Source organism: Ascaphus truei, chromosome 1 (assembly GCF_040206685.1).
Source record: "Ascaphus truei isolate aAscTru1 chromosome 1, aAscTru1.hap1, whole genome shotgun sequence".
Lineage (NCBI taxonomy): Eukaryota > Metazoa > Chordata > Amphibia > Anura > Ascaphidae > Ascaphus > Ascaphus truei.
Genome location: NC_134483.1, coordinates 167,124,362 through 167,139,855, shown reverse-complemented (window position 1 = coordinate 167,139,855; position 15,494 = coordinate 167,124,362). Strand labels below are relative to the sequence as shown.

General features: G+C 41.7%; 1 protein-coding gene across 2 annotated transcripts in view; it reads left to right on the top strand.

Annotated features, from left to right (window-relative positions):
- Positions 1-15,494, top strand: part of TRPM3 (transient receptor potential cation channel subfamily M member 3) — a 514,687-nt gene that overhangs the window by 364,118 nt on the left and 135,075 nt on the right. For both annotated transcript variants that reach the window (XM_075597955.1, XM_075597963.1), the window contains exons 8-9: positions 2,508-2,631; positions 12,927-12,999. In XM_075597955.1, coding sequence (XP_075454070.1) covers positions 2,508-2,631; positions 12,927-12,999 — 197 coding nt within the window. The remainder of the gene's footprint in view (positions 1-2,507; positions 2,632-12,926; positions 13,000-15,494) is intronic.

The following is a 15,494-nucleotide window of genomic DNA, read 5'->3' as shown; positions in this document are numbered from 1 at the left end:
GATTCCTAATTTAAAGAAGTATAATCAGACGATAATGAAAATAAGAGTAACCATAACATTGTATGGATAGACAAATACTGTATCTCATTACAAACAAATATATATTGTGCAACTGACTTGCTTATCCCGGAATACCCTCAATGGAATTCCTTCTGAGCTGGAAGTTCTGAGTCAGACATTCTGACTCACTTGGGCCTAGATGCATTAAGATCCATTAAATCCTGGAACATTAAGTGGAATTACCTAAAACAGGAATGGACATTAAGTTCTGAGTAACATCATATCCAGTAAGCTAATTACATAGAAAAACAACATCCGTACTACAACACATAAGAATAGGATTGGCATCACTTTCCTGTAGGATAATGTTGAGTTATCTTCCAGTAACGTGAAGTTATGTAAGTCTTTGTATTACTGATATCCAGGCGCTGAAAAAGGGGTTTTGCTGGAGTGAAGAGGGAAATGACTAGTAAATAATGCTGTTATTTAAATCATGCATCTGTGGCATTAAACCCATCCGACACCGTAAAACCACTATTGATAGAAGTAAAATCAAGTTGGGCTCTGACTTAAGTTTGTTATTGAAGTCCCAGCAATAGCCTAACTTTAACCTGACTTTAGCGAATAGAACATGATGTGATAATGCCATATAATTTGCATACCATTATCACTAACGTCCGTTAGTTAACACTATGCTCTTTAAGGAAGAAAACATGGCTTCACTTTGTTTATTGTCCTTAGTGGATACAGTGTTACTATTAACAGATCGTTATATTAGGAAAAACTGAACATTAAGTAGCCTAACAAAGATTATTGGACCTAGCCCTTGGTTTTCCACACTTGGGCCTAGATTCACTAGGCTCCATTAATTCAGGGCAAATAATGGCCATTTCCTGAAACAGGAACTGCCAGTATTTTCCGTCACTCAAAGCCTTCTTCACTAATCTACTCCTATGCCAAAATAATGTTCATCACAGAGTTCATTAGACTTAGGTTAATGTCATGTTATTTCAAGATAACGCTGCATTATCTTCAAAAACGACGTCATTTAAGACTTGGTGAAGATGGAGCTAGGGGGGTGAGCGGGGAAAGGGGCAGACAAAGTAACGTTAATGGGAGTTTCTGTGTGATAGTGCACCGACTGGCACTATCGCAGTTGATTAACCCCCTTTCTCTCTCCCTTTCTATAGCCCCCTCTCTCTCCCTCTTGGATTTGCAGGGCCCTAGGCAAAAATATAAAGGGGTCTCATAAAAGCACCTGACCTGACAGTTTGATTGCAAGCCACACTGATCAGTGCAGAGATTGTTGTAATGCTCCTGTTCCTCTGCGTTGTATTGGAATGGTGGTGCTGATGCCATGGTCCCACTCTTCCTCTGCCGGAGGGGGCTTGGTGGGCACTGCAGTGGGCGGCTGATGCTATCAGGAGGGAGAAGCATGCCATGCAGTGGGTTGGAGAGACGGCCTGGCCATGCTGTTGAAGCGAGGATCGGGTTTAACCGATGGTGCGGTACGTGGGAAGAAAGGATGGCAATGCTGTTGGAGGGAAGACCTGGCAATGCTGCAGGCGTGAGGGACAGAGGACCAGGCGATGCTGCGGGTGGGAGGGGTGGAGGGCAGGGTGATGCTGTGGACAAGAGGAACATCAAGTCGAGGCTGCGAGTGGGAGGGATGGAGGGCCTGTTGAAGCTGCAGGAGGAACAGAGGATTTGGCAATGCTGCGGGAGCAAGGAAGGGAGGGCTGGATGATGGTGCGAGAAGGTGGTGCCTCTGTGCCCCTCTTTCTTTCAAACGCCCTATTTCAGGGTCTGGATGGGAGTAACGCTAGAGTTAGATATGACAAATAACGATACATATGATTTAGAATAACGTCATGGTTTATGATTAACAGGCAATAACTTGGCCTATTTAACGTGAGGTTAACTAACCTAATCGAGCTTAGTGAATCCGGGACTTGGCTTATGAAAGAAACTATGAGTGATAAATTCTGCTCCATGTTTGGTTTGTTTTAGCCAAAAGGAGGACTAAGTACTGCTGATTTTGTTTCCATGGTGGTCTGTGTTTTTCATTATGTTACAATTCTATAGTAAGTATTATTATGAAATGGTTCTGTCCATGTTAAAATTGAGATTTTAGCGTGGAGTGCAGCAATATACAAGCTTTTATTTAGATTTTTGTAGTTTGTCATCTAGTATATATTTACACAAAGTCGGAAGATGCCAGAATCTAATAATGACATGCTTGCTTCAATTATGGACCCAGTAGATAAAAATTATTTTCTGCCATCCAAAACCTTGGTCAGAATTAAAATCCAGAGAACTGCAGAATTAAGCGGAGCTTTTTCTCTGCTCCAAATAAAATAGCCTTTTTCAGTGACTCGTGACGTTAGGAAATCTGTGCACACATGTTAATATATAACTTAGTCACTTTTTTATTCCTATAGTTATTAATACATATACACAGTGTATGTAGACATCTATACAATGTTATATTTTGTGTTTCCTTTCAGACTTATCAATGAAACTTTAAGGGACCAGCTACTAGTTACGATACAGAAGACCTTTACGTACACTCGAACCCAGGCACAGCACCTTTTTATCATCCTTATGGAGTGCATGAAGAAAAAAGAGCTGGTATGTGCATGGGATTTGTCATTACAACTGTACAACAAGTACACAAATATACTTATTATACAGTATAATTGAAAAGAAATTGGGTTTCTCTTAACAGTAGAATGTTATGCTTACCAAAGTTCTGGCAGTTTAATCTGCACCTTAAGCTATCAAATACACCATTCTATGATCAGGAGTTCAATACCGTTATATCGGTGTCCCAAAGGGCTAGCAGTAACTACACATAGTAAAGCAGAGAGTGTTGAAACAATATCTTAGGTGTAAACTAGAGTAGGGTACAACTAGATATGAAATGCTATGGATGCACCAGTGCCATTTCAATGGGCCGCAAGGTATTTTCCTGCATCAAAAGGTGTTTTATGGTGGAAATGCTTAATTGAAGAGGTACTGGAAGGGTTAAGGTTCAATGAATGCCCAGTATTTATGTATGTAGTGGCTAGAAGGGAGAGAGAGGTAAGTCTATAAATGCATGGTAATACATTGCTTTTTCTAAATTAATCTTTATTTCATAATCCCAAAGAAACATTCACTTGTAACTTGGAATTATGTAATTAAACTGAATGGCACAGTAGCTATTCATAAGAATATTAAATAAACTGAAATGATATGTAACAGAGAAAAAAGATTGTCAATCATTCTGGAACCTTTCATACACGTACAAATACAAATGTAATTGGAAACTTAAGATAATAAAAATCATAGGGTTGATGTGGTTTTGTTTATAGGATGCAAATAAAAATATTAATTTCAGCATATCCCTTTCTGCCGATAATGTGGATAAAAATATATATCACTGAATAAGTTAACTCACAAAATACTGTACTGTACTATCGAATATTTCATACTGAATATACTCATAGACAACGAGTTAATGCTATTTAGCAGTATGAATTGATTAATAGTCTTCCAAAATTATTCATTTGAAAGTCAGTTCTTTAAAAAAATAAGTATGATTTGATGATTGAATAGAAAATGTTCCCTTTGTCTCCTATGACCGTAAAGAAGTGACATAGGTATTACAGCACCTTTCAGTGAATATGTTTAAGAGTATTTTCTGGAGATTATTAGAGCATTTTAATATATTATAATGATGAAAATAAACTTAATATATTATTGTACTTGAATCTTTTGCCAGTGCTCTTTTTTAAATCTCTTGCTATAGAGCAGGGCTGCGTAAACCTTTTGCCCTGCGCCCCCCTGCCTGCTGCCCCCCACTGCTCGCGCCTCCCCTTACCTGGTCTCAAGCGTCAAATGATGCAGTGGGTCATGTGACGTCATGTTTCCATGTTGCCTGAGTCAAGGTAAGGAAATTTACAGAGGCCTCGCACACTCCCCCAGCATTTAATTTCAATGCTTTGGGGAAGAGTGTGGGGCCTCTTTAAACGCTGCCCCCTCCCCCCCCCCACAAAAAAATCCTGCGCCCCCCTGTTTGTGCACAACTGCTATAGAGTATACCTCTCATTTGCCCAAAAGCTTGCAGGACTACTTACAGATGTAGCAGGCTTTATTGGCAAGAGCGTTATGGTGAGATATGATGTTACATTCTGCAATAACACTGCTGGTTAATCAAGCTGAAACTCTGCATTATACCGCAATATGTTGTGCTATCTGGATGAACAATGTCACATATTTTTTATGCATGCGTCTGTGCATTGGCAACGAGAACTACAATCTTGTAACAAGGATCAACACTTGAGTCACCCGAAAACCGAACTACATAACCTTTAACACCCAGCACCCATTAATTATCTGCTGGTCCAGTAGATAACATGGGACGGACAGTACGCCCAACCGTGGCAAACGACAGCCGCCTATTGAATGTACTGCTGTTAGGCATGGCGCAACATGCCAACCTTAGGTGGCCACTAACACACTGTGCCGTGAGTGTCCCGAATAGAAATAGGATTCTCAGCCACTAGGGGCTGCAGAGCCACCAGGAGATGCCTGGCGCTCCTCAGAGGTCACTCCTGCGCCACCGCTGCACCTGCCAGGAAGGTAAGTACAATTAGACACACCCAATCTTAGTAAGCTCAACACCCAGGCCCACCGCATTATATATGTTTATATCAACTGGAGTGCTACTGGGAAAGTGATCTTAAATATACAGCAGCAAACAAAGATGCCCCAATGCACATCTGATATGACTATTTAGTTCATTTCTATACGTTTTTACAGTGTGCCTTTTTTTAAATAACAATGGGTCATTTAAATGAATCTTTTGGCTAAACATAAGTAGATCCTAGAAGAGAGAGGAAGCTATAATCCCTCCCTCTAACTACCCTGGCCTGACATCGGCACCTAAGGGGAAGGGTCCTCGTCCTTAAGCCATGCCGCCCCTTTCCTTACAAGTCCAGGGCTTTCTTTCCTATGGTCTGACTTTGTTGCACTTATTGTATTATAATTCCCTGAACTGAACTTTGCACAGCACTGAGTACACTGTGGGCGCTATATAAATAAAGATATACAAACAAAACAATAATATAGCCAACAGCATGGGATGTACCTAAGGGTTTACAATTTAGGAGCACTGTATGTGCTATGTGTGAGCTGCAGTTAAAACCAGCAGCCTAATACATATAGTATAGTGAAAATGTAAAAATGGCAAAAAAAAGTTATATGTATGTATAACTCCCCAAGCTTATTACTGCAGCAAAGGTCATTACCACCTTACTTACCAGGAAGGTACGAAACCAGGGGGCTAAGCGACTGATAGAACAGGAGGGGGCACAAAAGGCCCAAATATGGGAGAAAAAGCAGGCACAGGAGGAGGGCTGGGGCAGAAAAGGGGGGATATTATAGGGCACCCCCTAAGCAGTCCCTAATGGGGAGATTTTAACTCCCTAGACTCCCTTGGAGCACCCCTATCCCTTAGATGCCCCACGATGGAGCTGTCAGGCTGATGGGCAAGACAGCGGGAGGGGGCAGACTGCTTCCTTCTGCTGGGCTGTCCTATCCAGCATCCAGCATGAGATTAGTGTAGCCGGGGCTCCAGGACAAAGCCTGGGTGCTGAATCCTGCCTGGAAGAGAGACAAGCAGCCATGTCAACCTCTTCCTCCTGCTGCCATGAGATGAGTGGCAGGCCCACAATACCCCCCTTCTCCCCCCATAACGCTACTCCCCTAACCCCTTATCCCATATGCCCCAACCCCTATCAAGTCCAGCAGGGGCCCGGCCCACAATGCCATGTTGCCCCTGCCTAATTGCAAGGGTTTTTTTTTTATTATATGACTTAAACTCCTTTAGGCTGCTTTAAATTAAACAAATGTGTTATATGTAATCCTTTCTGCTCCAATGAGAATAGCAAAGCTTTGTAGAGCATTGTCCGTTCAGAGCTCTATTGATTATGAGTCAGCCTTAGAAACCAATAGTACAGTATGAAGCACTCTTCTGTGAGGCTCTGAGCTTGTAACAAAGTGTATTTTCTAGTATAGATCCCTGGAATTCACATGAAGCAAACATTTCTGTGTGATTTTTCTCCAGCCCTTTTGTTGTTTGTTTGTTTTATAGCAGGCAGACATGATTGAGTGAGCCGTCTTCTGCTACTGATATTTAAAGCAGCAGTGCAAGCAGCATATTTTTTTAGAATAGGTTTGAAGCAGGGGATCACCGGGGGAGCACAACCGCTTTGATTTCAGCTACGAAGACCCCCGGCTTCCCGAGATACGTATCTCAGAAGGGGGTGCCGGTTGTGGCTCCGGCTGGGGCAAGTTTGGGGTCTCGTAATGGCGGCTTAAACGCCCCGTGTCACACGGGCCAATAGGAAGCCGTGATGTCATCCCTTGTGGCCTCCTCTTGGCCCACGTGACCAGGAGGACATTTAAACTTAAGAGAGATAACGGCACCCCCTAAGGTGGTAAGTATCTCAGGAAGCAGGGGATCCCTGGAGCTCAAATTAACACAGTTCAGCTCCGGTGGCCCACTGCTTCAAACCTGTTAAAAAAATACCAACACAACAACAAAAAATGCAGCTTGAACTGAACCTTTATTACTTAATTTACTCATGTATGGTATAAAGATTATAAGCTGCTTGAACCACAACATTATTATTGTTGTTTTAGAAAGCACCAACGTATACCACAGCACTGTAAAATGGGGAATAGATTTATGTACCTTACTGTACATAATCATAATGACATACCAAATAAGGACAAACGAGCAAAGTTACAAAAAGTATTGAATGTCCCATTCATTTAAATGTGCAGTATTTGCAGTTTGTTTCTATTATTATTATTAGTAGTAGTAGTAGTAGTAGTAGTATCTTTCTGGGTCTCATTTTATTGTACTGCAGAATATTTTGGCAGTTCATAAACAAATATTGCTAAAAAAAAATATATAGCATATATAAACACTGAATACGTTAAACCGTGATGTAACGTTTTAAATGCTTTAAAATCAGATAGGGAGATAACCTTTTTAAAGTTTGTCCCTTTTCACAAAAAAATCGGAATTCTTCTTACCCGTAACGTATCACACTTTGCGTACTATATCTCGGTTGGCCATGTACATGTAGCCCTGTGTAATTTTGGGGTTACATGTCTTTCTCCTCCTGTGCAATAATCCCTGTTAAAGGGCAGGTTTGCCAGGAGTAATCATGGGGTTTGCCCTCACCTCCTGTGATGTATATTATTCAGTGAAGGAAGTGACATCAGACTCTGTGTCCACTAACATTGACACAGGGGTAGTGCCTACTGAAGCTATATAATATGCAGAACTTCCTGAATTTAGTGTGTGTGCCTCACCATCTGAGTGAGGTGAGTCTGTCCAGCAACCTGTCAGGGCTCTGGCAGTGTTTGTGGCTCTCCCTCAAGGGAGTGGTGTGGAAGACTATACCTCTTACTTAATTAGGGAGTAAGGGAAGAGCTAGACCTGCTTTCAGTGCCCTTGACTGGGAGTGTATGGTCAGGGACTTCCTTTGGGTAGGCAACCTGAGAATGAGTGGCTAGACGACCAGCCAATATGATGGGCGGCTGTCCATGTCTGCTGTTAATAAAGGATGCCAAAGAGAAAGAACGTTTCTGTCCTGATTGTGGAGTCACATGGGAAGAAGGTGCACATAGAGGTTCTCTTTCAGAGACTCCTCCCTACTACGCTGGGGGTCAGGAAGAGATGGAGGCGCTGTACCATGAGTGAGTATAACTCAACATTACCTTTCAAGCCAGTCCTGATGCCATTCCCCATAATACCATCAAGCGGGAGACTCAGGAGTCCTGTAAGCCAGCAGGTGCACCACACTATAGCCATGTGTAACCAGAGTAGTATTTCCCTAGGGGGCCCTATCTGCGATTGGGGGGGGGGGACACCCGTTACATATATATTATACAGTATGAGGCGAGCCAAGTATAAGACTTGCCTAGGGTGGGTAAATCAATGCAAATAACCATATGAACTCCTTAGTATCCACATGACTCCTAAGTTACGGGCATTTCACACCTAATATGGTATCAACTCTCCCCTCAAGCTTAACTCCATAGAAGAGGTAAAACAATTCGAATGAATGTTTAGCAAGATCCCATGATACAGAAAGGGTTAGAGGTGCCATTTCACACTGGACCAAATTTGACAAATAACTGATAAATAACTGAATTTGACAAATAACATGATACATAAAGCTTGGCCCCCTGCAGACGCACTTACTAGAATTCCCTCCTACTGTCTCTGTACGTTCTCCCTACCTACCAATTAGATTGTAAGCTCCTCGGAGCAGGGACTCCTCCTCCTTAATGTTACTTTTATGTCTGAAGCACTTATTCCCATGACCTGTTATTTATATTATTGGTTATTTATATGATATGTATTACTACTGTGAAGCGCTATGTATATTTATGGCGCTATATAAATTAAGACATACAATATACAACTGATATTTTTAACCAATTAAAATGGAAAACTTTTTCTTTAAACGTATAATTACTTAATTTTTATTTATGATACGAATATTTTAACCAATTTTTAGCTAGTCAAATTGAGATATTTTATATGTTAAAATTAGGACAATGTCCTTGGTTTAGTTTGCAATACGAGGATTGAAGCTATCACACAGTTTATTTTTCTTTTCACCCCAAACTGTGTGTAAATTAATTTAGGTATTTGGTATTCCTGTAATGATGCTTGCCACTGGTGAAAGCCGATTCGCTTACTCAATGTCTTAATGACATCCAAGAATGGATGACTTCTAGCCTACTTCAACTTAACCCTGATAAGACTGAAATAATGATTCTACAAGCAAAGGATCACCTTACCTTTGAACAAACTCGTGGATAAGTAATAATAGTTACATTACAAAAAAAAGTAAGAAATGTAGGAGTCATCCTGAATGACCAAGCTACCCTCACATCCCAAGTCAACACCATAGCTAAAGCTTCAATCAATGCTCTGAGAAGAGGATTGTCCTTCTCCTGACAAAAAAAAGACCTCAGCACCATCACAGTCAAACTGGTCCTTTTTTGACTGGACAATAATATTTCTCTGTACATAGAAATGCTGACCTACCTTTATTTTTACTCTCCGGGTGACCCAGAACTCCACAGCCAGACGTATCAGTGGCACCAGGAAGTTTGACCATATCACCCCTCAATTAAGAAAACTTCACTGGTTGCCTACCAAGCAAAGAGCAATGTTTAAACTCCTCACTATGGTACACAGGCACTCCATGACACAGGACCCCTCTACCTTCAAACAAATTGTGCTTTCCACAGACCCACCTTGAATCTACGATCCCAAAACCTTCAACTTATAACAGTCCCCAGATTCACATGCACTAGACTAGCTGGTCGTGCCTTTTCAGTACAGTGAGCCAGGGAGTGTAATACCCTCCCAATATCCATCAGAAACATCAAAGACCATCGCAATTTAAGAAAATTGCTCAACTTGATTATTTGAAATCGCTTTTCCGAACCCCGCTTGATTCTTCGCTCTACCTTTTGGAGTTTTTAAAAGCACATTGGAGCAGATTTCACTCTGTGTATGTGCTATACAAGATAGATAGATAGATAGATAGATAGATAGATAGATAGATAGATAGATAGATAGATAGATAGATAGATAGATAGATAGATAGATAGATAGATAGATAGATAGATAAAGCATGAAGATCCAGGTAATGACTGGTACAAATTAATGAAGCACAGAAGATTGCACTAATATGGACTATGCTATAATTAATTATATACATGATCATTGTTTGGTCGTAGCAAGGACCTTTACCAAGTTGGAGGCGTGCAGGCAAAGTACACTTATATACTTCAAGTGATCAGAAATGCTGGATTAAAGAGCAAATGAGCTATAAAAAAAGCCCCTGATCCGGTGCTCAAAAGAACCCCCAGTATAGTAAATATGTAGCAACCAATATTGGTATCAATGTCTCTTATGATATCAGCGGGGATACTGTAATAATTTATACAATAAGTCTATATGAATGCGGTCACTCTGTGATAAAGCCCTTTGCGTGTGAAACCGTTAGAGTGTCAGCATCAGTACTACTCTTTATGTTTTTTACCATTCAATAAATACTTTGGTCACTACGTTCCCTCTTTTGAATTAGCTGGGCACCAGCATTTTTTTCTTCATGGATCTCCTTCAAGCGCTGGATAAAAGAGGCACCAAATTAGCTGCTGGCGTTCCTAAGTAACAAATGGAAAAACCACTACTGTGAGAATGTGTTAATAATAGACATTAGCAAACAAATAGATGATATCAGAAATAAGTACAAAAACCCTAAATAAAATGACTGGCCTAGATTTCTTCTATGCACCAGTAAGGGGAATACTGGCATACCAGTGGCTGGTATGGTATGGTATGGTGTGGGTAAATAGTCTTTGCCGAGTATAAAGTATAGTATTTATTGCAGCACATTTCAGGATATACTTTATACTCAGCAAAGGTTATTTCACCACACCATACCATATCTTGACGTCTATGGTCTGGTTCCATAAAATCCAGAAACATATGCCAAAATGAGGGTGGGTATCCCCACTGCTACAAGAAGCATCAATATGTAAGCCCCTAATTTAGATACAGTGTCCAGGTTGAAAATCCTTTTTAGTAATGGAATACTGTTGTTGTTCCTTCTGGTAGGGGCATTGTATTTTGTCTATGATCATGTACCAGAACATCAATACCTTGTGTCCCATATCCAAGAAGTGTTTACCAACAGGTTTGCTCGTCTCGCCCTTATCCAGCGCTTTACATAAACTATATTTGAGCAGTGGCACTTTTGGCACCAACAGTCCTAGCAAAGCGGTCCGAATTGTTACACACTCCCTATTTCGCTTTTTTAAAGTGACTGTTTAACATTTTTTTTTAAAGTTTGATCAAAGTTTGAACGCAATCAAAATGAATCGCACATGCAATGCCCACTGACTTTTTGGCGTTAAGCAAACTTGTTGCGAACTTTTAAATCGAAGTAAAGTTTTTTCGGAATTAAAAAAGGTGACCTTTGCAAACTTTGCTTACTGAAGGTGTTACAGGTGTTTAACTCACCCCGCCTTTGGTGATTACTAATATTTTGCCCTTAAGTAACTTCCTACAAATACTTAGACCAAATGTAGGCAGTATAACTGTACTCACCCTCACTGGAAATCATAAGTGCATGGATAAGTAGAAATGTAAACATTTACAGCAGATAAAAAAACCTTGGCCTAGACCCAACATCCCTGACTTTGAGTAAATATTCTCAGCACCTGTCCTCTGTGTCCAATCTGATAGGGATGCCTCACAGACTTTTTTTTTTTATTCTTTTGGAGGGCCAAGATTGGCCCAGTCTTCAGATCAGAGGAGATTATGTGCCAGTGCTTATTAATTGATGATCCTGCAGAGTATTATTACAAGAGCATCTTGTACTAGTAAGTATCTGTGAATGGGAGTTGCCAGGGGAAACCCTAACAAACTTTAATCTTTCTCAGTATTGCACAAATGTACCCTGATTTTATAGCAGTTCAATGAATAATGTAATTGAACATTTTCTATGACCTGGTGAAAAGTGGAGACAGAGAGCAGATGTTAGTGTGGGGTATGAAGGAGCAGTGAATATGTCTTGCTTAGTGCCAGGGGCCCACTTCATAGTATTTAATATGATCAAGTATGTTTCTGTTAAAGAAAAAGAGAAGATTAACTAATGCTATGGAAGGCAGATAACTTTATCTACGTTTCTATAGTTTATGCAAATCAGAAACAACTGTAAAATTTGGAGTAACATCTTCAATGTTCTCTCAGATTTTAGTAGCATCACAACTCTAATTGTTTTAAAGCATATTATTACACAATATTTATTGAGTTCTTTAGTTCTCCAGAAAGATCTCACAGTAGTACTTATTCAAAAGGTTGCTCTAGCTGCAAAGCATACATGGCCCTATTTACAAAGTAGTTCTAAGCCATAAGGCTCCTTAAATCCCACTCACCTGAATGAGGTAAAAAGGGCAGAGCTGCCAACAGGGGGAGACATCTGGGACTTGTCCCTGGCCAAGTGGAGTAGGGGGCCCAGAAAACTGCATCTGTCAGGGCCTGACTTCCCTCTGACTGGCTACCCCCCATTCTAGTCAGGTAATGGAAACCCCAACAACACTCCACCATGCTCAACTATTTGGATATAGCCTTCTGCCCCACCCAGCACTCCAGGCGATGGACGGATTCTTGGGCCCGACAAACCTCTTGACTGGCCAGATAAGGGGCCGTATTTACTAACCTGTCTAGTCTATAAGACACTTGAGTAAATATCCCCATTTAGGGGGCAATCAATTGAATGGAACTTATGGCGGGCTCCAGCCCCGGAAGGTGTCTTATGGAGTAAGATCACTTTTGAAATATGGCCTTTTATGGCCCATTTATTTGAATAGGGCTGTAAAATATCTTCCATCATGACAGGTGTCCTATGGAGTACCACCAGTACATATGGTCCAAGGTATATTACAGCATTACCACCACTTTGTTAATATGACCCACTTTGAGCCCAATTAAGAAAAGAGGCTTCTTTGACTTTTGTGTATAAGACTCATTGTTATCCTCTTCACCAATACATGGGTTAAGTATTCACGGTGATATTTTCTTATTATACAAATATCCACATTTTCTGCAGAATATTATAAGGAATAAACTACATTTATTTAGCAAACTTATGTGATGCAATAAACAAGCCAAATATCCTTGTATGCTTAAATATAAGTTATTTGCAATGTGGCAATCATCCTGTTTAGAGTTCAACATTTTCGCACTGCTTTCAATGATTTATCTCATATAAAACTTTGCCCTGTGATTAGAAAAAAAATGTTCTGACTGCAGTGTCATGTGTCATGAATTTCAGATCACAGTGTTCAGGATGGGATCAGAAGGTCATCAAGACATTGATTTAGCAATCCTGACTGCTCTGCTGAAAGGTAACTTTGTGAACTGGCCACAAGCCTGCCTGCTTATGGAACACAGATTATTTCCATCGGCCCTGACAACAACAGCCATATGAGGATAGATTATACTTCTAATTATATTCATTTTGTATAATGCAGTGGCGAAATGTAGTGCAACACCGTATAATATTGGTGTACACAAATGGTGTGCTCTAGTGAATATGTCACGACACGCAGTACAAATGCTGTTGCAGGGAGGTGTAATGTTCTAAGGACAGTTCCCACTAGGATAAAGATAAAATACTGGTAACAAAGGTCATGTATGTATGTATGTCTTTATTTATATAGAGCTATTAATGTACATAGCGCTTCACAGCAGTAATACACGTGGCAATCATATAAATAACAAATAATACAAATCACATAACGGGAAGAAGTGTTTCAGACATAAAAGTAACATTTAGGAAAAGGCGCCCCTGCTCCGAAGAGCTTACAATCTAATTGGTAGGTAGGAAGAACGTACAGAGACAGTATGAGGGTGTTCTAATAAGTGTGTCTGCTAGGGGCCACGGTTTATGTATGAGGTGTAGAGTATCAGCCATGGAGCTATTCATTTGCTTCGTTAAGCAGATGTGTTTTAAGGTGGGTCTTAAAGGTGGATAGAGTGGGTGATAGTCGGGTGCGGAGGGGAAGGGCATTCTAGAGGTCTGGGGCAGTCAGTGATAAGGCGGGAGAGGGCGTTAGATACAAAAGGGGTAGAGAGAAGACATCCTTGAGCAGAACGCAAGAGTCGGGATGGTGTACAGTGAGAAATTAGGGCTGAGATGTAAGGAGGAGAAGAAGTGTGTAAAGCTTTAAAAGTGAGGAGAATTGAGAGTGTGATACGGGATTTGATAGGAAGCCACGAGAGAGATTTCAGCAGGGGAGACGCTGAGACAGATCTAGGAAAGAGTAGAGTGATTCTGGCAGCAGCATTTGGGATAGATTGTAGGGGAGACAGGTGAGAGGCAGGAAGGCCAGACAGCAGGAGGTTACAGTAATCAAGACGGGAGAGAATGAGGGTCTGTGTCAGAGTCTTAGTAGTCGAGCAACAGGAGGAAAAAAATAGGTTTTAGCCACCTTTTAAATGTGAGAGTAGAATAGGAGTCGAGAGTGACCCCTAGGCAGCGTGCTTGTGCTACTGGGTGTATGATAGTACTTCCAACAGTAAGGCCTCGGTCCCGCTGCGCTCGTTGGCGCGGGCGGCAATGTAGCGAGTTCCCCACCAGCAGGGGAATCCTTGCGAGCTGGTCCCGGTCCCCACTAGCTGCACAGCTGACTACACGCTGTCGCGCGTCAGCCGCTGGAGACACCACAGAATGGTGTTTCCTAGCTTCGACGCGTGACGTGTGTGGCTGTGAGCCAATGGGGAGGGGAGGCTTCGGGAGGAGGAGAGGCTTCGGGGAGCGGGGAGGAGTGTGGAGTGAAAGCAGGTGAGTGCCTTTCTCTGTGTGTGTGCCTGTCTGTGTGTGTGTCTGAGTGCGTGCGTGCCTGTCTGTGTGTGTATGTGTGTGCCCGAGTGCGTGAGTGCCTGCCTCTGTCTGTGTGTGTGTGTGTGTGTATGAGTGCGTGAGTGCCTGCCTCTGTGTGTGCGCGCGTGTGTGTGTATGAGTGCGTGAGTGCCTGCCTGTGTGTGCGTGTGTGTGTGTGTGTGTGTGTGTATGAATGAGTGCCTGCGTGTGTGTGTTTAAACTTACTTTCCAGCTCCAGCCCGAGTCAGTGGAGGGAGGGGGGGGGAGAGTAGCGGGTCCCTCCGCTCAAGCCACGCCCCCCCTCCCTGTCAAACCGCCCACCACCCGCCCACCTCCCGCTCCGGCTCCCGCTCCCTACAGAACGCATATCGCGGTCTGTGTATCTCAGCGCACCGCCTGTCAGCAGTGCGGGTGCGCTGACTCTGGGAGCGGGGCCTTAGCCTAATGTGGAAGGAGGTAGTAGGGCATGATTTGGGAGGAAATATGAGGAGCTCCATTTTTGACATGTTAAATTTAAGTCGGTGGAGGGCCATCCAGGATGATATAGTAAAGCTTCATTTAAAGGAGATTTTATTCTGATAGTGCTAGTTAATAATTACAATAACTAATTCATCTTAATGTGCATCAACATTAAAGTGGGTTTGAGGTCTGTAATGCCAGAAATGCTTGCAGCCATCGGGTCACCTATGTGCCTTTACCAGGAAGAGAGAGAGCTGCATGATTCTGGGATGAGGAATATAAAACTAGAATTGGTTGACCCCATTGAGACAAGTAATACAAAACCAGCATAGTATGAGTCTACTTGTATGAGACATTCAAAACCATTGTCACCAAAAAATATACAAAATGTTCCTTTTTGGAAAATCTAAACCCAATTCTGCATAAAATTGTATCGTTGGTATTTTAATTGGCTCAGATTTGAATTGATCAGCCTTTATGGCTACTGTCATGTTTGGCCATGGGTCGTTACATTTATCATCATTAAGTTAGTAAAACGTTGACAGCAAGAAACCCTGA